At 43.2% G+C, this 21,252-nt stretch overlaps 1 protein-coding gene across 3 annotated transcripts in view; it reads left to right on the top strand.

Annotated features, from left to right (window-relative positions):
* Tbck (TBC1 domain containing kinase) overlaps positions 1–11,819 on the top strand; it is a 180,029-nt gene extending 168,210 nt beyond the window's left edge. For all 3 annotated transcript variants that reach the window (XM_005406218.2, XM_005406217.2, XM_013505411.1), the window contains one exon: positions 10,347–11,819. In XM_005406218.2, coding sequence (XP_005406275.1) covers positions 10,347–10,457 — 111 coding nt within the window. In that variant the 3' untranslated portion in view covers positions 10,458–11,819. The remainder of the gene's footprint in view (positions 1–10,346) is intronic.
* The last annotated feature ends 9,433 nt before the right edge of the window (positions 11,820–21,252 follow it).

The following is a 21,252-nucleotide window of genomic DNA, read 5'->3' on the forward strand; positions in this document are numbered from 1 at the left end:
AACAAAGTCAGATTCAAAGAAAACTTTCATGTTGAATGTTAGCCAAATGTTACCCAGGGGAAATGTTTGGTTTCTTTTACTGTGCATAGCAATCATTGCCCACACTATCCTGCTGTCAGCTTAAGGTCAGAATCTTAAATGTCGTGGCTTGACAAACTCCATCATGAATCCATGTCTTTTCTAGAAGGGAATGCTTGGTGAGAATGACACCTGAGTACTATAGCACAATTGCCGTCTTCTTTTGTTATTTTTCCCCTGTATAAAATAATGTCATAGCACTCAATTGTAAAGATAGCAATAGATCTCTGACTGGAAAATTTGCCACCATGGATCAGAACAAAACAAAATATCAACTTGTGTTTTTCTTTTTTCTTTAAGAAAAAAGTATAAACGTAGTGTTGCTTGCTGTGTGAGTCAGTAAAACTCAAAAGATTAAAAAAAAATCATTAGCTCTCTCTAGATCATATTTTGCGGGTATGAGACTACTAAGATTGCATCCCTGACAGCATGTCACATGTGAAGGTTATGTAAGAAGGAAGTTGAAAGAATCTTCTCAGCTTGCCTTGTCTCCTCTTTCCTTAAAATCTTACATTCTTGGAATAAAATCAATGCCTTTCTTTTGTCATTATAACAGATATTCATCTGAACATGATATCTAGTTACAGTCATGTGGGCTATTGTTTTTTTCTTTAAAACAAAACAAAGCAAACCCCCCAAAACTAGGAAAAACACGCATATATGCATTTCTAAATGTCTGAATCAAAAAACCTAGATGAGAGATGATATTTGTGGATATTCTGTGACTAAGTGGTGTGAGTGGCTGATCCTTTTATGTCTGAAATATAAGACTGAAACTTACAATCTGACGTCTGCTTTCATGTGAAAATTATCAGACTCATAGTAACAAGGCATGCCATGTTAGCAGTATTTTAAAACAAAAATAGTCCAATTGTGTTCATCTACAAAACATGGCATGCCAAGGTTATTTAATCTTTTAATGTTAGGTTGAATGTTAATCTGTGCTGTAATAATCTACCTCTCTTCTCCTGTCTCATTACTTTCTGGATCCCTTAACCAAATTAAACCACATCTTACAGTATTGTGGTAATCGGCAGTCACTTTACCTTTAAGCAGTCCCTTTGTCCTATGCTCTACAGTTCACTGTAACAAAATATCATAGATTAGGGGCTTAAAGCAATAGAGATTTTTTTCTCACATTTTGGTTTGGCTTATCAAACTAAACAGTTCTGGAGGTGGAGAAGTCCAAGATACTGCTGATTTCATATCTGGTAAGAGCCTGCTTTCTGATTCATTGCTGGCCATCTTTTCTCTGTCCCTCCCCTAGCAGAAGGACCAGGAGATTCTCTGGAATCTTTCATAAAAGTGCTAGGGCTAGAGGTATACTCAGTGGTAGAGTAGTTGCCTAGCATGCATAAGGCCATGGGTTTGATTCCCAGTTCCACAGTAAATGTGTACACATTATCTCCAAAGCTGCTATCACCTTGGTTTTAAGATTTCAACATACTAATTTGTGGAGAATACAAACTTTCAGTCCATAAGACCCCTTTCTCTTTAGCTGTCTCTCACATTAACGTTTGGTCTCACAGAGATCATCCTACTATAAGTATGCACGCAAAAGAGATTAAATGACTCCTGAAGCACTTTCAACCAGTAGAGTATACGTACCGTCCCTACAGTAAACTCGCACCACCAGATAGTATCTACGTATGTCTTCAGATTAATGGGATACTTTTAACACACTTGCTATGAAGTCTTTTACCTGTTAAGCAACTTAAAAGGTGTCTGTATAGTTATACTTCTAGCATGTAGATAAAGAATGAGCAGCAAATGGCTTATCAGTTCTAAGTATGCAAGGAATTCTTTCTTGATTTGTTACATCTGTAAGCACAGGTCGTGGTTAAACTTGGCTTTCTTCCTGACTTTCTTTGCCTTGCTTGTCAGCAAGTGTTTTAGTCTATGGCTGTATATCAGATTATAAGGAAATATTTTGAATATTACTGTACCTTGACCATACCGGACAGTATTATTAAGGTGAAGGTAATGATGAAAATCCGTCTCCATACCTCTGGTTTGTTTAATAATGGATAGCCTAAGAACTAAAACTTATCTCATTGAGCCCCTACACTATCTTTTCTTAAATTTTATGAAGTAAAAAATATTGTAGGAGTTGTAGTGATGAGGATGATGATAAAACAACTAATTCAGATTTTGACAATCTGTTTTTCAATGTGTTTACTAGAAGTTATGTTTACGTTATGAGTAGGTTTTAAAAAGAAAGGGAGCTCAGTTCATTTTTAAAAGAACTTCCAAGTCATCCTCTGAATCTTGAGATCTGTGATGCTCATGCTCAGGACCTGACACAGGGTAAAAGTGGTCTTGTGTCAGTGTGTGTTATTCTTCACACCCTCCCACCTCCCCAGCCCACCATTTAATTACTCCTCGCCACAGGAATGTCTGTAGCTCAATAAGAAACTAACCGTAGCTGCCCTCTTGCCTGACCTACAGAGGTTGGAACTTGGCTGGGATCCATCACAGCTCTGGGTTTTTATTGTACACATTCCTCTCAAAGTGCAAGACATTTTGTGGAACATGATCGGGGCTTGAACACAGGGCAGATTTACTGTTCTCAGTTGTCTGCTGTAAACAGAAGGTGATAGATGATTATTACCGAAATTCAGGTCCCAGTAACACAGATCATAGCAAAATGTACCACAAGACTTATTAGGGCGCCTGATACCTGATAGTCATAGCTGGTAATAGATGACGACCTTCCTCTAACAGAGCCAGCGTTCTCTTTTAGAAATAAGAATTGTTTTCAAGCAAACTTTTTCTCTTTACCTTTTTAAAACCTTTGCATGTAGCCGTTACTGGAAGAATTCTTTGACAGTATAAACTACTATTAAACATGAATTATTGCCCAAGACTTATTAGAGCAAATGCTATATACTCAGCATTCTTCTGAGCATCGCAGGAACGATAAGTAAACTAAAGACTACTTTCATGACACTTGCTATCCTCAGGGAAAGATGGTCAGTAACACATATATCAGGGGACTGTAAGTGCTCAAATGAAAAGGCAGAGTGAGGGAAGAGAGTGCTGTATCTTCTTTTCTTTACAGGGTAGTTAGTGAAGGACTTATTCCTAGTGAGATGGAAAAGCCACAGGGAGATGTGTGACAAAAGGTTCAGATCACTGGATGTCATTTTAAAAGAATCATTTTGGTTGCCATGTGGAGAAAGCCTACAGGGCAGTGATGGCGAACCTTTCAGGGCTCTGCATGGTAACGAACAGCGAGCTTCGGGCCCGTGTGGCTGCTGAGGTGAGTGAAGACTCAGCACTGAGATGTTACTGCACTAACCTAAATAAGAGGTGACGCCTTGGACTCGGGAATGGGGTCAGAGAGGTTGAAAACAGGGTGTGGGGAAGGGCTTGGCACATTCAAAGACTTTAGATTATATTCAGAATAAAATAAGAGTTTAAGTGCTTTGAGAAGAAAAGGTAGTATAATCTGCATCTAAGGTGTATTTTAAAAGGAGTGGTCTCACTGTACGAGAATCAAATCAGAGGGGCAGGAAGGGAAGCCAGGGAGGCCAGTTAGGAATCTGTTGGCAAGAATCTAGGTAAAAACAGCAGGTTTTTCTTACCTGGGCTAGCATGGCAGTGAATAACACAGTAAGTACAGGGGGTGGGAAGTGGTCACACTCTGATTGTGTTTTGGAAATCAAGACTACATGACACAATGGTAGAGAAAAATCATCAAATGATAATGATGGGCCAAGTCAGATTGAATACTAAAACTTAGCCATAGGACAATGTGGAAATTATTACTGGCTTGATAAAAGCATTGTGGGAGAGGGATAGTGACAAAAATCTGACTGGAGAATTTGAAAGAGAATAGACTTCATGTTAAAAATAAAAAAGAAAACAAACTTACAGATTCAGGGAGACATAAGAGACACCCATCAGTCCCCATGTGTGGCTTTGTTTGGATCCTGATTCAGATACAGTAAATTTAAATATGGGTGGGTGTGTGAGTGGGTGGATGGATGGATGACATTTAGGAGCTATGAACTAATTGGAGACATGGACACTTAGTAGATGTTTGATTATATTAAGGGATTATTATTTTTTCCAGGTGTGATAATACTGTGGTTATATATTTTTAAATCTTTTTATTCCAAAAACACATATTTATATATTAGCTGAACAGTACCTAGGGTCTGCATCAAAACAGTGCAAGGATGAGGAGTACGTGGGAACGACGAGTGAGATAAGTTGACTATAAGTTAGAAATGTGGAAGCTGGTTATTGAGAACCTAGGGGTACATTATACCATTCTTGTCTCTTTTTATAGATTTGTTAATTTTTTTAAAAGGAGAAAAAGAATGGGAAGAGGTGAAATGGAAGTAGCAATTATAGGGAGAGACTATTTTAAAAAAACACAGTTAGCCCACTATAGTTAGTTATATATCTCCTCATATAACACAAGACAATCTTTACACTCTCACATTTCCTAACCCTGAAGATTGGCTGCAAGGAAAATAGAAACAGTGTGGTTAGAGGTTATTCTAACCCCCTTCCTGGACAGACTGAGGTACGCCATACTACACATTGTCCCAAACACCACTGGAATAGTTACCAGTAAAACAAATAGGATCCAAAAGCCAAGGCCATATGAAGGTTATTCTTATAAACTCTCACCTTTTATAATGGCATAATTACCATATTCCAATAGCTATGATTTAAATGTCCCCTCCCGCCAAGTCTCATGCTGAAATCACCTCTGTCACCCTGTCACCATGTAGGCTCCTGAGGGAAGGGGACATTGCCCAGGGCTCTGTCCTGTGTGTCTTTTGTCCTTTTGCCACATTGTGATGCAGCACAGAGGCCCTTGCCAAATGTGACCCCTTGGTCCTGGACATCCCCACCTCAGGACTGTTCAAAATACATGCATTTTCTATATATATACCCAGGTCATCGTAGTTTTTTGTAGCAGCAGAAAACTTAGATCCTGTAAGACACTGAACTAATTCCTAAATGACTGACCTGTTCCTCCTCACGAGTCCCCATGACAGGGTGTAAAACGGTTACTGACCTTATGCTCACCTTCTTGGCTCAGCCCTGCTGCTGATTTTACATCTGTGAGGAAAATTACAAAGTGTTTTATACTTAATGTAGTAATACTAAGAAAATAAACTTCAGTGAGTAAAATGTAAAAGATCTGGACACATAAAACATTTGTCTCAGCTAAGGGGATAACACAGTAAGAAATAAAGCAAAAGTTGACGTTCAGAATTATATTTGCCTCTACAGTCACAAAAGATCAGTGCAGTGACTTGTAAATCCTTCCTGCCTTTTTCTGCCAGTCCTTGTCACAGCTCTTGTGTTTCTCATTAAGATTACTAAGCAGCCAGTTCTACTGTCTCAGAAATCTCTTACAGTCAGGACAAGACAGCATGTCATCACATTTGTCCCAAGGGCATACTGTCCTCTAGATGAACAAATAAATTATCCTAAATTCTATTTCTCATCTCAGAAACACTCATCTGGCCAAACTCTTAGAAATTGGTACATTGCATGGAACATCAACTGTAGCCCACAGCCACACAGCATACCAGCTTTTCAGCACACCAGACAATCAGTAGGGCTCATGAGACAACACAGAATCAGGCTCACTTCCGTTAGGTCATGGAAAGCATATTTACTGCAACTCCTCATTATAGGGTAATCACAAGTGCCCTCGTTCAGTACCATGCCTGATCAAAGAAGCATTTCCTTACCCCAAATGGAGCATTATTTGGGGGAAAAGAAATGGACAGATCAAAGAGGGAAAGACTTCTCTGCTTAAGGTTTACCAAGTATCAGTCAGCCCATGCCAGTTGTCAGGTCTGCAACATGAACTTAAACTCACAATGCTCAAAGAAAGAAGCTTCCTTGGCCCACCATGTGCTCCTCCCCTCAATCTTGCAGAAGTTCAGTTTTCAGCTTTCTGTTACTACCATGAGTTTTTCCCAGCCTGTGTCCTAGAGGCTCAGTTGAAAACCAAGACAGTCATCTCTGCTCCTCTCGAATCTTACCTAAGGTTCTCTTATTTAAATCTTGGCCTTATTTAACCTGAAGCACTGAGCTTGCTCAAAAATCCTTTCCACCACTCACTCTCCTGCTGCACAGAACTTGTCTTCCTGTGGACAAACATGCCAAGTTTTTCAGTCCAAGCTTAAAAATGCAAGATAAAAAGAGAAAACAAAGTGGGGTACCCCTGCAAGAGCCTGCTGTGCTGACACTGCTGGTTTGAGGTACCTACTTCAGCCCTAGAGATGAGTACCAGGACCAAATCCCACTCACGAGAGGAATGACAGGAAAATAAGAGCTTTTTCCTCTCTACCTGCCGCCCACACCAAATACAGTGTGGGAGTCCCCAGTTTATACCCCAGCAACTACTACGTCCTGCAAGCTCCATGTGAATGTTGCACTAACCGGTAGGTCACAGCTGGTGGTGCAGTTTAAACAACTCCATTCTCCAGCACTAGGACTTGGCCTCACAAACCCCAGCCTTATATACGTAGCTGTCTTTTCTTGTACAAAGTGACTTGCCCCCCCCATAGGACTATATACTAATTACGGTTCCCTTGAGGAACAGATTTAATATTAAATATTAATGTTAAATGATTGTATGATTATACAAAGGATTTGTTAGGCAGGCTTACAGACTCAGAAGCAGAAGAGTCCCCATGGCTGCTAGATCAGAGGTGCGAGAATACAGAACAGCCATCTACGGCCTGGAGCACAGCAGTCTGCTGAGTCTGTGGGGAAAAGCCAAAGGGCCTGCAGTGGGAGACTGAAGGGACTAGGATGAACATTCAGAGGCAGTGGCTAAGATGAGCATCTCTGAAGACGAAAACGGCAGACTTCCTTCTTTGCCTTTCACCCTTCGGTTTGCAGCCTACAGCTCTGCCATTCCCAGTCACACCCAGCGCTTTCCTAATCCACTAGGTGGCTGTGACTCAAGTCAAGCTGACACACCACAGTGCACACTCACAGATCCTATGCCTGTAAAACGGGCAGCTTCGGGTCCCAGACCAAGCCGGCCTCCAAATGAATCCCATTACCTAGTCAACCGATTCCTAATACTGGCTACACGCTAGAGTCATTGAGGACAGGAGGCTCTCACAGAACAACTGAGGTCCGAGCTCCATCCTAAGCAACTCCTACTCCTCCTAGTCCAGAATGGATCTGCATACTGCACTTTCTAAAGGCACCCAGGTGATTCTAATGGCTCCATAACCGCTGGTGCACTGGGGTGGCCTACACACCTACTAAGGCTACCACTCAGTAATTCCGCATCAGCACTCCCATGTGGAGCCCACACCCTCTCCAGACTCCAGTCCCATCCACATGTACTCAGTGAAGCTGCAGATGCGGAGGGAGGAACAGGCCTGGTTCTCCCTGTGTCCCCTCATCTTCTTCCTCACCAGACGGCGCTCAACACACTCACAGTCCTTTCTTGTCTTCAGCCTGGTGCACCAGTTAGCAACAAACAGAAAAACGGTCCAATCAGCATAGCAGTTGCTGCTGTCAGTTTGAGTTCCCGTTCTCTTCAGGGATCAGTAATGAGAAAGGAATAGAGGGAAAGCGGAGGGTAGCCCCCAACCCCTGTAAAATTCAGAAACTCTGAGCTGCCAAGTGCCCTGACCTTCTGCTTGTGAAATACCCATACCACCTCATGCTAATAGTCCACTGCTCTCCCCGCCACCGCGCCGTCGGCACTCAAAAGCCGGAAGGATGCCTGCTACCCAGCCGGTGTTCTGCGAGCTGGTACATGAATGACCAAACCCCTGAGCAGATGGGGAAGCTACTCCAGGGTTGGAGGTGAAAAGACGCGGTCATGTTCCAGTTAAGTACTGGGAAGGGCCAGTACTTAACTCGCATAATTGGACCCACAAACAGCACCCGAGGAGACCTCACAATCTTGCATACAAATTCAACAGGCACTTTTTCCTTTCAGCACAATCTCACTTCTTTTCAAGGCATTTAAACATTTGCCATCTCCCTATTCTCCATTTCTACATTTTAATCTTAGACTACCCACGCAGCAGCAACCTGATTATCCCAAATTGCTGTTCTGCCAGAGAGCGGTTACTATTTTCCAGCTCAACAGCAGCCTGGTTGTTAGGTCCCTTCTACAATAACAGTAGGAAACTTTCCAGCTCTACAGCGTAGTTGAGAGAGATTAGTGAAATGTGCGGTGAGTCCTTCCTTCCTCATTTTCTGACTTCCATGGTGTTTTAAAAGTACTGAAAACTGATACTGCTTATCCACAAGGTCCTTTGAGTAAAGTACTGTTCAGCTAAGAAGCTTTGCCTGAATGGGAATTGTACCACTGCACATGGGAAAAGGCAGCCAAGATGTTTCCACAACGATGTGGTTCCAAGGACCACATGTACTGCCCCAGCCTGCCTGTACATGACAGGTGGATAAAGCTGGGGCCTCTGATCCTGAGCACTGGGATTCAAAGCAAAGCAGATCTTAGCTTATGTGATGCCCTTTAGAGTACAGGAGCATGACTTCTCTCCAACATTCAGTATGATTAAGGGTCCAGCATAGGAGTCGGAATGTGAGCACCATTAGACTGTGCAGGTTATTGCAGAGCATCGTGGGGAGGATGGGCAGGGCTGCCTGCCAGCAGTCCCCTTGTGTTCCTTGTTTGTGGATCGGTAGGATCCGTCCATCCACATGTAGTCCACCTACTGATAGGAGAGCTAGTTTTCTCACTATTTACCATGGACTGTCCAGAATCATCTGGAGTGTTTAAAAATACACATTCCTAGCCCAACCTGGTGGTGCACTCTAGAAGGCTGAGGCAGGAGAATCATCAATTCAAGCCCAGCCAAGGCAGCTTAGTGACTTAGTGAGACCATGTCTCCAAATTAAAAACAAAGAAAAACATTTGAAAGGGTTGGGTAGGTAGCTCAGTATAAAGGCATTAGGTTCAGTACACAGTAACACATATACACATGCAAATCCTCAATCTAAATGAAGCACAATCTCAGGCAGTGTGGCCTTGAACTTATCCTGACTAAAGCACTCAGCTAGTTCACTTAAATGCTAAAGTTTACACTTGAAGCCTTACTAGAGCAGCACAGAGAGGAGCAATAGTCGTTTCTCATGAAGGATCTAAGATTAGGTTTCCGTAGTGTAATTGAACTTGAGAACATAAAGACCCAAAGAAGAGAAACAGGGCACTTCCCAGGGAAGGAACAGACAGAATAGCCCAGGAGCCAAAGAAAAACTTTACTTCATAGATTTGCCCCAGTTTCAATGGTCATTTGTAATAGCTTAGTTTAATTTAGCCACCATATGTTGAACTCTGACCATGTGTCAGGCACTAGGAATAGAAAGAAATACAAGAGTATTTGCTCCTGGGGAGGTAATGTAAATAAATTGGTAGGGCCAAAGATTGAGGTTCACACAAGAAACTTGAAGGGCTAAGAAGCAAGAACCCCAGTGGAGACTTACTCTTAAAGAAGGAGGTAGCAGGAATATAAATAGAATCGAGGCAGTTTGGAGGGTAGTATGGAGGGGCAGGAACTGGTGGGAAATTGAGCATGTTCCCATCAGAGAGCGACCTGCACACAGGCTGAGCCTGCTCGGGCAGGGTGATGTCTGGGAAGTGACAAGCGGGCCAGAGCTGGGGCATCATCCAGGAGAAGGAGCAGGGAAAGGAAATGGAGCCTGGAGAAGCTGCTGCTGCACAAATCTGCATAAGACTAATGAAATCCCGGGGTGCCCCGCATCCAGGAGCCACATTGGATTAGACCTTGAAGCTCAGTCCAAGTCATGATCTCATTATGGTTGTCCCAAAACCCTGTGGCGACCAGTTGGTGGACCCTCTCTGTGACACTTCATGGAATTGTATAACTAGTAAGTTTTCTGTTAATATCAGAACTTTTTCAATTTAGATCTGAGATTGACTCCCACTACCATATTACAAAATAGTAGCAGCAACAACCTTGGGGATGGATACAGGAAACAGAGTAGAGTTTACTTCCGTACACCCTTGTAAACTGAGCTGCAGTTATTTGTCATCAGTAGTTATTGTCTGTCCAAGAAAAAGCCATACAAGAGAACCAAAGATACACGTTTATCCCATAGCATAAAGTTGCTTATCACCCAGTCGGACTGATTTAATTTATGACTAGAGTAATGACATTTATACAAAAGTCACGGCAGAGGTAACATTAAAGTTGTTTTGTCTTTCATAGCCTGAGAAAAACGGGCTGGAAAAGTCTTCTGTGTGTCCTTTATAATTTTTGCTGTTTCCCCAGTTTGCAGCGCATCTTGTGAAGATGAAATACCCAAGGGTCTGTATTCTGGATGGGGGCATCAACAAGATCAAGCCCACAGGCCTGCTCACTGTCCCGTCTCCTCAGATATGAAGACCCAAGGAGCGTGGCTGGCAAAAAGACACAGTGGCAGTGACAGCCGGCAGCACAGCTCTGCCCAGCCATGTCACCCCAAGACGGCGCATCCCCGACGGTCACATTTCCATAAAACTTTGCCACAAGGCATTGTTGTAAATCTCATCACCCAAATGCTCAGTACCCATGCAAGGAACTTGATGGTACACGCATTACTGAAAGAATTTTCTTCACAGTGAAATCTGATCATGTCTTTTCACCACGCTGCCACATAAAGCCAGAGGAATTTAGCTGACGGGGCAGGTTTAATACTATCAAGAAACCCACTTGCACTGAAAATCAGTCCTTCACTGCACAGAACAGACGGTCCTAACTAAGGGTTATTTAGAAATAAATACAGGCTAGATATGGGCTGAAAACATCTTTTCATGAAAACAAAAACTGAAATGCCATTCACCATGTGTTCCCTATGAGTGGGTGCTGCATTTGGTAATTCAGCCACATGAGCTGTATGTATATGCACGCACATGTATGTATGTATTTGTGTCTATATGTATGTTTAAAAGGATTAGAGTTCAGCCCATTGTAGAAAGAGGCAATAGTTTACTCCCAGAAAAATGAAATTCAGGAACAATATTTGGTAGAATATGTGTGTTCACCTCCTGTGCAGAGAAATCCAAGGAACTTAAATAGATGTCTGTTTTATACCTCAGAGTCTCCATGGTCAGGCCAGCAGCAGTGCAGTGGCTTCATCATTCCCAACCCAGGTGTCCCCTTGCTGCTTCTCCACCCTCAGCACCTGGCTCCATCTCCTGGGTGAAAGTGACCACTTTCACATCTGCAATCCAGGAGGAAGGGAATGGAGGACAGAGGGGAGAGACAAGAGAGGGGAAAGAAAAAATAGGAAGGAGAAGAAAAGAAAATGGGAGGCATGTTTCCTTCTTAAAGGGCATAAATCAGAAGTGATCCACTTCTCAGCATTGGGCGGAACCCAGGCGTGTGACCACCCCCAGCAGGTGGAAGTCTCAGGCTGATACCGTCTCCCCAGCTACAAGGAGACAAGAAAGCACATAGGGACAGCCAGCAGCCTCTGCTATATTATTTGGAAACCTAAGTACTATTATTCACTGAGTCTGAGACATCATAATTTTGTATACCACCAGGAAAGAGAACATGCAGCAGGATGAACTGTGGCACACCAGTTCAACCCCATTTCAGAAACTTGAAAAATTACACATCTCATAATTATTGAAATCCATCTTTGACCGTCTTCCAAATTTGCTTTAAATTCAAATGTTCCTTCCTCTATAACTTTTATTCATTTTTAGTGTGAAGAGTACCTCGTTTGAACTTTTCAATAAAAGCCTCAATTCAACTTTCTGGGCCATGGCTTTGTTACTGCTGCTATTCGTTTTGTTTGTGTTTGTGTTTTATCAAAATAGACTTTGCATGCCATGCCCTAAAATTCACCCTTCTAAAGTATGTGATTTTGTGGGTTTTACTATATTCGCAAAGTTGTGCAGTTGTCATTTCTAATTCCAGAACATTTTCATCACCAAAGTGCAATACTGTACCATTACTAGCAATTTCCCATTGAACCACGCTGGGTCATTGATTAAATTTATATAGAGTGAGGCAGGGGTCCAACCACATTCTTGCATGAGGCTATACAGGTCCCAGGGACTATGATATTTTGTTTGTTTTATTCAATTAAATTATGTTTGTTCATTCACCAATTGGATTTTGAATACCTACTAGGTGTGACATTGCTATAGAATACAGAATAGTAACCAACCTCCATCAGGATTGTTCATTTAATCTTTTTTAAAATTTAGGCTTATTTCAGAAAGGAATTTTAAACATACAAATTACTTAATATTCTCAATACTAAGATGAGAAAGAGCACACATCGCTGCCACGTTTATGTGCAGGGCTTGTTGTTCTATGATGAGATTTCAATAGAGCTGACCATAACTGCTGCCTATTGGAATAAACCCTTGTAATCCATGGTCTGTGAAGTCTGCTGCAGTGTGTTGCTGACCCCTGCCCTGTCACTTTCATCGCTGTTTCTGGTATCTGCTGTCTCTTCTCTGCCACCCCAGTGGGTGCACGTGCACACGCACACACGCACACATGCTGTGTAGCAGTGACGTCTCTCCAGGCTTCTCTGACTTCTGCACGGTCCATGAGGAGTGCCATATCTGTCAGGACATTCCTTTCAGACTTCACTAGCACACCCTTGACCTCATTCCATAACCCTCTATTCACATTTGGGGCCCTTAACATATGAGCTCCTCTAAGCCCAGAGGCCATGGTTTATACTTCCTGCTACGCTCAAATCCAGTATTGGAGATCCTCACTTCGTGTAAAATTGACCTCTGTACAAATGGAGAAAAAAATAACAGCCCATAGTAACTGTTCTGACCTGCTGGATTTATCTGGTACCCATGGTATGTACCGTCTCAATTCAGTGAGTAAAGAAAATCTTTCCACCCAGCTATAAAATGTGATAATTATAAGTTGAAACAGAACTTGCAGCAACAAAGTACATTACCTTAGTTGGCAAACCTTTTTTGAAACAAATGCTAGATTTTTAAAATATTAAAAATGTCTAACAGTGATGCAGGGTTGAAAGAGAAAGGAATTCCTGGATGTCAGAAATGAAGAGGAACTGAAAGGCACAGCTCTCAGACCCGTGGAACAGCGGATGTCAGTACAGATGGTAGGAACAGGTTTAATGTGCACACAGGGCCAGAAGACATAGCTTTAGGCTCTCTGCTAGGAGCCCATGTGAAACCTACTTTCTGAAGTAATGGTCTCAAAGAACTCTGCTCTGTGCAGAGTAGCAATAACTCCTTACCAAGCCAGGGAAACTACAAAGATGATCATCAGTCCAGTATTCTCAGTGAAGGAAGATAAATCTGTTAGGCAGAAGGAGGTGTTCAAGGGTGATTTAAATCCCTGATTGTGAGTAGGGTTTAGGGAGAAAGGTGAATGTGCCCCTCTTGTCTCCGTGACCAGGAAGTCACTTTGGTAACTTGCAGTCAGCCACATCAGGCATATCTATACCATAGAACTAGGCAGCATCAAAAACCAGGGCTGCATTATCATTGTTACTCTTTTTTAAAGACAGTCAATAACATTTACCAGCACACTACTGATTTCAACAATCCCAAGCTTATATTATGTATTGATTATAAATCATGAAAGTAATAATTTTAAAAATCAGCCAATCCTAACATCATTGTTCAAAATGATAAGAAAAGTGAAAAGACTTTGCAAAGATCAGGGAGCTCGAAAAAGTCAGATCCAGAATTTCAGTTCTGCTTTCCTGGTTCCTGGACTATTCCCTGTCTATCACATGCAGGTAAAGTAAAGGACACCAGTTTCAGTCTACTACACACTTACTGCAGGACAACTCAGGTCAGGCCCCGTGCTGTGGGGGGTGTGAACTACAGAAGTGAAGCCCCGAAAACGTGGGATAAGCTGGCTGCTGACCCTGTGACGTGGAAATGCCATTGTATGTTACTGTGAGAAGGTGGTCTGCTCACTTCCTCCTCCTCTTTACACATTCAAAAGTGGAAATAGCAGGGGGGAGGGCAGAAGAGGGGACCAAATCTGTCCTTGCGTATTCCAGTCTTGGAGGAAAGTCCTGTCATGAGGAAGCCCTGCTGTGCCTCAAGTTACCGCTCCACCTTCTAGGGAGCACTACCCAGGAAAGCAGCCTGGTAGAAAACCACACTGGCTCTGCCTGCAGTGAAATTCGAGACACACAGGGCCAGAGCTGGCCTTTCACTTTTCTCTTCTATGTCTTCCCCAAGGATCACAGCCAAGGGATGGGAAGAGTCCCGTCCCTTTCCTAGTCATGTGTGGCCTGGAGAGTGGGAAAAACAGCTGGTTTCTAGGTGTGTCAGTCATGAAAGAGAAGAAATAGAAGTAATCATCTTGGTTGTTTGCTAAATTAGTTTTATGCTCTGAAATAAAGTATCCTGATAATTTCTCATTGTCAGATTGCACATCCTTTCTAAAATTACCTTTAAGATCATGAATATCTCCATAGAGCATGCATTCATACCAGACTCCACGCCCATCCTTGAGGATTTGAAGGCCGTGAAGCACATGATTACTGCACTGAGGCCAAATGGCACAGAGGGGAATTTGCCAAGTGATGCACACCCAGGAAAGGAATCCTACTTTTTCAAGCAGGTGGTGAGGATTTTTTTTACATCTACATACTCACACGTGATCATTAGCTAAGTACGGCAACATGACGGGACAAAACACAACACTGTGTGCGGTGTGACTGATCTCACTCCTCACTGAGCCTGCTCCCTGTTTCCAAAGACCCTGGAAGCTGTCACACAGGAAGTGCATGCACCTGTGCCCTGGCCAGCCTGCCACAGGGGCTTTGCCTGGGGATGAAGCCCTTCCCTGAGTAAGCGGGATACACACACACACTTCGGGGCAGAAAAAAATATATCACAAATACTAATTCAGAGGTAAAGGCAAGCTTGAGTTACTTACTTTCCCAATTACAGTCAGCTAGAGGCTGACCAGTGGGCAGAAGTTCTCACATCACTTGGAGCAACTCCAACTCGGTGACATTACATCCTCCTAACTAACTTGTTCATCTGTGCTGCTTCATTTGTAACAAGAATTTATGTGTTGACATGATTTAACGTCACATAGTCTTGATTTGTGCCACCATCTGGGGTCTAAATAGAGGTGGGGGAGGAGTGCTTTTCTTGTACCAAGGAAATTGTATCCTTCACCTGTTGCGCATTAAATTAGCTGACATGAACCCTAGGCAGATTGTCTCACAGCACCCAGGTAACAGAGAAGGCCTCACTTAGGTTTAAATATGCCTGAAGATATTTATCACTAGTTTTAAAAGAAAAAAATTAAAAAGTTGAAACAGCTATCATAGCTGCTGGGGAACTAATATTTTACATACCCAATGGATATATCCCAAGACATGTTTACTTATAAATCACATATGTGTACATGAATGAAATGATAAAGAGGAGGTAATTTTAATAATTCAACCCACTCATATCAATATAGTAAATACTGCACATGTCAATTTAACATTAATCCTTTCCAGTAATACAACAATGATGTAAAATTTCGGAGGTGACTTACATGACTCACATAAGCAAGCTCTTACATAACAACAATCTCACGAGATGATATAGTGTCTTATAAATAATGGTGACATTCTGAAATGAATTTAAAATTGCTCCTTTTTAGCAAAGCATGTCAAAATTTATATTAAAGTTAATTACCAGCCAAATTCTGTTAAATCCAAAAGGAAGGGAGGAAATGAAGCATTGCAATTATTTAGCCCTCTTCATTAGTTTATCCTGCCCAAGACAGTAATGGAAATGAGGGAGAGAGGAGGAAAGAGAGAGAAGGAAGGCAAAAGAGCAAAGAGGGAAGAAAGAAAGACAGAAGGAAAGAACAAGGAGGAGAGGGAAGGAGAGGAGAGAAGAGGAGAGAGGAAGGGCTGTTAGGCATTTATTGTAAAGCCTGATTGAAATTTTCTGCGAGTGCATTACTGGGTATCACTTTTATTACTGATCAGCTGAAACAAAATGATGGGGTTTAGATCTAAATAAAATACTGAATAAATTATCTGTACAAATTAGTTATTTTTTAAATGAGCACAGTAGATGGTGAGGGGACCCATTCATACCCCCAACAACTGTGACCCAACACACCCTCACCCCACTAATGTCTATGCTGCCCAGAGCCGTGGCCAGCTGGTGTGAGGCAGGTGCACCCTAACCTTCAGGCTTGGAATGAGGACTGGATGGGCCTGTTTGGACTCCTGCTGCGAGCGGGGCTGAACTTTCTCAAGGCTGTTTTGTTTCACAACAAGAAGTCCCTCGGCCGGAGATATAGCTCAGTGGCATAAGCGCTTGCCTGGCAAGCCTGAGGTCATGAGTTCAATTCCCGGCACCCAAAAAAAAAAAGAAAATTAAGAAGTCCCTAAACCCTAGCTTGATGGCCAGGCCTTCATGGAAGCACCAGTAAGGAAGCTATGACCTCCACAACCTCCAAGACCTCCATGACCTCCACAGGGTGACGGGGGATAACAACTGTCCTCAGAGTGAGGTCACCAGCTCCTTGGCCACAGGGAACTTCCAGAGACCTTCACAGGAAGAATGGCGTTTGGAGACCCCAGCACTACCACACTAAAAGTAAACTGGAAATGCCAGCATTCACAGGGAACACAAAGGTGCGGCTTCTCACAGACCAAAAGAGGGGCAACATTTATCCAACTTGTCTCCTAGAAAAGCATTGCATAGATGAAAAAGTGGTCTTCACATGCCATGTTCACAATTTCTGTAAAAGTCACAACTGTTATGTAAAACTCAGTCCAAAGTCTTTGATCTACTGTGTGTTTTAAAGAAGAAGTCTTGGTGCCGCAAATAATTCTCCTCATGACTCCTCTATCTGGTCCTATTAACCCTGACCAAAAAGAAAGCCTTCTCGAGCAGTGTTCAGGTTACCGCCTGCACACCCCCGCTGCGGATTCCATTAAACAAAAGCATCCCTTGCTGCTAAATTGATAAATCGTATCTGCGGTCCTCCAGGGTGCTCTTTGTGTTACACACCTTTTCCCTGACCCAATTTTCCCAACTTAAACCCAGCTCTTTTGGAATAATCTCAATGCCCTCGATAAAATCTGGCGGTTTTAGTTTTGCCAATAAGCATCCACACCTCGGTGGCAGAGATTAGCTTTGTTCAGCCTGCTTTCCTACAGTTTTATATCTCTTTCTTGCCTGGCAGCTAGCTCCACAACTTCAAAGCAGCTTTGAGGTTTGCCTCGCAGAAAGCGAAGGGTAGGAGATGGAAAGCAGCCGCTGTTTATCTCTGAGAGCTGAAGTGACCTTCACCCGGCAAGGCTCAGAGGCACCAGTGCAGAGCCACATAGCCATTGAGGGGTACAGGAATTGATTACCTTTGTGACACCATAGTTAAGGAAAAGTAGTATATATCTTAAAAGGGTCAGACCACCTGAAGACACAAGTGTATTTATAAGAATCAGTAGAACACAGACACACTGATATTTGGAGTATAAATTTAGAGTGTGATTGGATTGCCCCGACTTTTTTTTTTTTTAAATTATATCTGGACTTCTTACAGGATATAAAACTACATAGTCTGTTCCATTCTCTAGCAGGCACCTATGAAGTTGTTTTAATTTAGGAGGCTCTACGTGTTACCACCTGGCAGAGTATCAGAGAAACAAGTGCAGCCCCAGCATCCAACTGTACATAGAAGAGCAGGAGCACCTTTTCCTGCTGTGGGCCTGGTCAGAGCTGCAGCCTGGCTTAGCCAGGTTTCATGTCAGTTTCCTTTCAAAAGCTGATCACACAGCTTACTCAGCTCCACCGCATGTGTGGCTTAGATGTCTTTGGTTTTTACATTCCTAGACCATTCCCTGAACTGGTACTGGGACAAGAACCTGAAAAGCACAGACACATACACTAGCTTAAATATCACATGGCTTCTGTTCTATGAGAAACTCAAAGCATAAATAAAGAGCAAAATAAAAGCGATCATAGGAAACAGGGAGGTAGATCTTCTGCAAATAGGAAGGGGAGCAGGAGATATCATGCCCATGAACCAACCCCCCACCAGGAATGAGATCATTATGCATTACAAATGTACTAATAAAATAAAAAGAAAACTGCAGCATTGCCCAAGCCCTGAGGTCTGCAGAATACTTCTCTGGGGTCCCTCCATGGGCTGTGACCTCCATGATAACGCTAAGGTGGCCTCACCTCTGTGATTCAGCCAGTGCATCCTGTCAGGTAGCAGAGTCAAAGTTTGGGTAGAAGTTTATGGTGTTAAAGCCAGAGCCCTTTCCTGAGAAACTATCTTGTACATAACAATATGTAAAACAACAACCACTGATAATTTCCTACTACTTTGTCTGTAATTCAGTAAGCTCCCCTATTACTATGTTATCCTTCTTTTACTCTTTAAAATAAAATAAAAAAAAAAAAAAGAAAAAGCCAGAGCCTTACAGCTCCTTGCCAGCCACTTTTTCCCAACTAAGTTCCCAAGTGAAATCTGTGTGAACCAAGCACCAATTTATGGCTGGGTCCATGACCATTACTCCCAGTTCAGAGCTTTTGTAAACCTGGATTAAAACCTACAGTTTAAACCAGGCGTGGTGGTGCACGCCTGTAATCCCAGCACTCGGGAGGCTGAGGCAGGAGGACTGTTGTGAGTTTGAGGCCAGCCTGGGCTACAAAGTGAGCTCAAGGCCAGCCTGAACTGCATAGCGAGACCCTGTCTCAAAAAGACAAAAATAAAAAATCTAAAACATTTTTTAAAAAAAAAACCCTACAGTTTAGCCTTCAGTCCTCCACAGGGCCTTGTCCTCTCCAAGCCAGAATCTAAATCTCAGAATCCCATTTCCTAGTTTATTTCATGGTATGGGAACTAGAGCTAAGGACCAGTGAGCTGTAAATATACAAAAAGATAAGATCAACCAAAGGAAAGTGGCTAAGTAACCAGTGGGACCTTAGTGCAGGTCACCAATCACACCACTTGCAGCAGAAGAGAGGGAAGACAGAACCTCTCACAAGGTAGAGCCTGCTGCCTATTCTAAAAGTAGCCCCCTAAAATGTGCCAGAAGCAGACCAACCCATTCCAATGCCCCTCTTGTGGGGAGAAGCAAGGAGAGGGACAGGAGCAGTTTGTAGTTCTTGTGTCCTACCCACAAGATGGTCCCCTTCTAGGTCTGAGGACAAGATGGGTAGCACTGTCATGTTACTGTTGCCATAGAAACCAGAACAAATCACAAAGAAGGGGCTCTGGGGACTGTTTAGCATCTGAAGGAAGAGAAAGAAGCAATTTCTGGCATAAAAATCACCCATGAGCAATTATGAGCCATGGGTGGTTAAAAAGAATAGCACCATGGTCTCTACCGGAAGAGTGGCTCACACACAGGAAATAGAAGCTGAAGTGTGTGGCGCAGGCAACAAACACCAGGCACGCTCAGCAAAACCCAGCCTGGTACTCCTGGGTGAACTAAAGGCAGCTCTTCCAAGAGGAGGCTTTTGTGCTCTGGATTCTGATGCTTTACCACTTACTGGCCATGCACTGGTCACTTCCTGTGCCCTTGGGCAAGCAGCTCTGTCTCCTTCAGCCTCGATTTTCTTCTTTTTAAGTGGGATTGATTAGTGTTTGCTTTGCAGGCTTGGTATGAAGGCTAAAGGGCTACAAGACACATAGCAGTAGAGCACATAAAAACAAAGGTAAATTTCTACTTTTTATTATTAATCTCTGTCATCCTGCTGTTGGTGGAGGGGGCAAGGGAGACTTTCAATAGTGAGGCCCCAAGGTTAAAGAATACATGTGTGTAAGACATCAGCAACAACAGCAGGCAGCATGGAGCAGAGCAGAGAGCTAGAGCAAGGGTTGCCCTCATCTTTATTGTAGAATTCTTACACAGGTTGTTATCTCATATTTACATTCTTACATAGTACTGTAACTAGCACATGTTTACTTGTGCTAAGTCTTGGATACATAACTGTGTGTGTTCCACTGTGCACCTGCACTAGACAAGCAGGGTCACGTCCTCAGGTATCCTTAAATGCCCCTGAGCTTTGAAGTTGTCTGACTGGTTCCCCACAACCTCCCAGAGGAGAGCTCTTCACATTATCATTGGTTCGCTCCTAAAAGCACAGTAAATCTCACAACTTCTCCACACTTGATGTCTTTTTACATCTATTATGTGGGCATTAACCAGACACCCCAGAAAAGAGCAGGTCACAATGGTGTGGGGAAGAGTCAGAGAGGGAGGACACACCGAAGCTGTCCTTTTAAATGCTGACCCTAAACCACACCGGGAGTGACCAGGAGCACTGAGCGGGCGCTGTGGAGACTTTTGTGCTAGTCCAGCTGGGGCCTTGGGAATTCGCATCTGTTTGCTACAGTTATTTTCCAGACATCCCAGAGCTGCTGGGCTTCGGCCAGCTAGAGGAGACACTGCAGGCTCCAGCCACTGACTCCTTCTAAACCTGAATGAAGCAGGCTCCTCAGGCTGCACTTCCATCCCGACAGGCTGCTCAAGGCCCTGAATCCCCAAAGATCCCATCTGGAGCCGGCTGCGTGGAGCCACCAGCTGAAATCCCTTTTGGCCTTGCCCACTGCCACCACATTCCCTCTCCCTGTGTAAAAGTGGCTTTTCTCTTTAACACACACCCATGTCCTAAAAGCACAGGGGGCTGATTCTGCCACAGGTGGTGGCCTCACGTCCCCTGGGCACCACAGCAGGAATTTTATCTCCATGCAAGCACTGCCGCATGATTCTAGTGCCACTGAGCACAAAAGTGCTGGGGAAAGTTTCTCCCCTGTTGCATAATTATTGATCCAGTAATAAGTTATTCTAACTCTGAGGACTCAGGGGCTCAGAAGAGAGACAGGGGGGAGATGTTTACTTTACGACAAAAGCATGATTTCTGCTTCTGTTCTAGAAGTAACCCTAAAACAAAACCTAAAACAAAACCTAAAACAAAACCTAAAACAAAACAAAACAAAACCTAAAACAAAAGTCTAATTCCTGGGAGCACTTTCTATTGGGACCTTCAATTTTAAAGTCACTTTATGTGTGTCTATTATTGCAAACATGCACATCAAACAAAGGTGGAGTTAGCAGAGAGTAGGACAATGGTCTCTCGTCCACAGGGCTCCTTCCTCAAGGAGAAGTGCTGGTGGCCTCCCAGGAGGAAATCACTTCCCCAATAGCACTTCCAGAGGAGCACACGTTTCGCACTGACACAATGGCTCT

Source organism: Chinchilla lanigera, unplaced genomic scaffold (assembly GCF_000276665.1).
Source record: "Chinchilla lanigera isolate Chin_1 unplaced genomic scaffold, ChiLan1.0 scaffold00095, whole genome shotgun sequence".
NCBI lineage: Eukaryota > Metazoa > Chordata > Mammalia > Rodentia > Chinchillidae > Chinchilla > Chinchilla lanigera.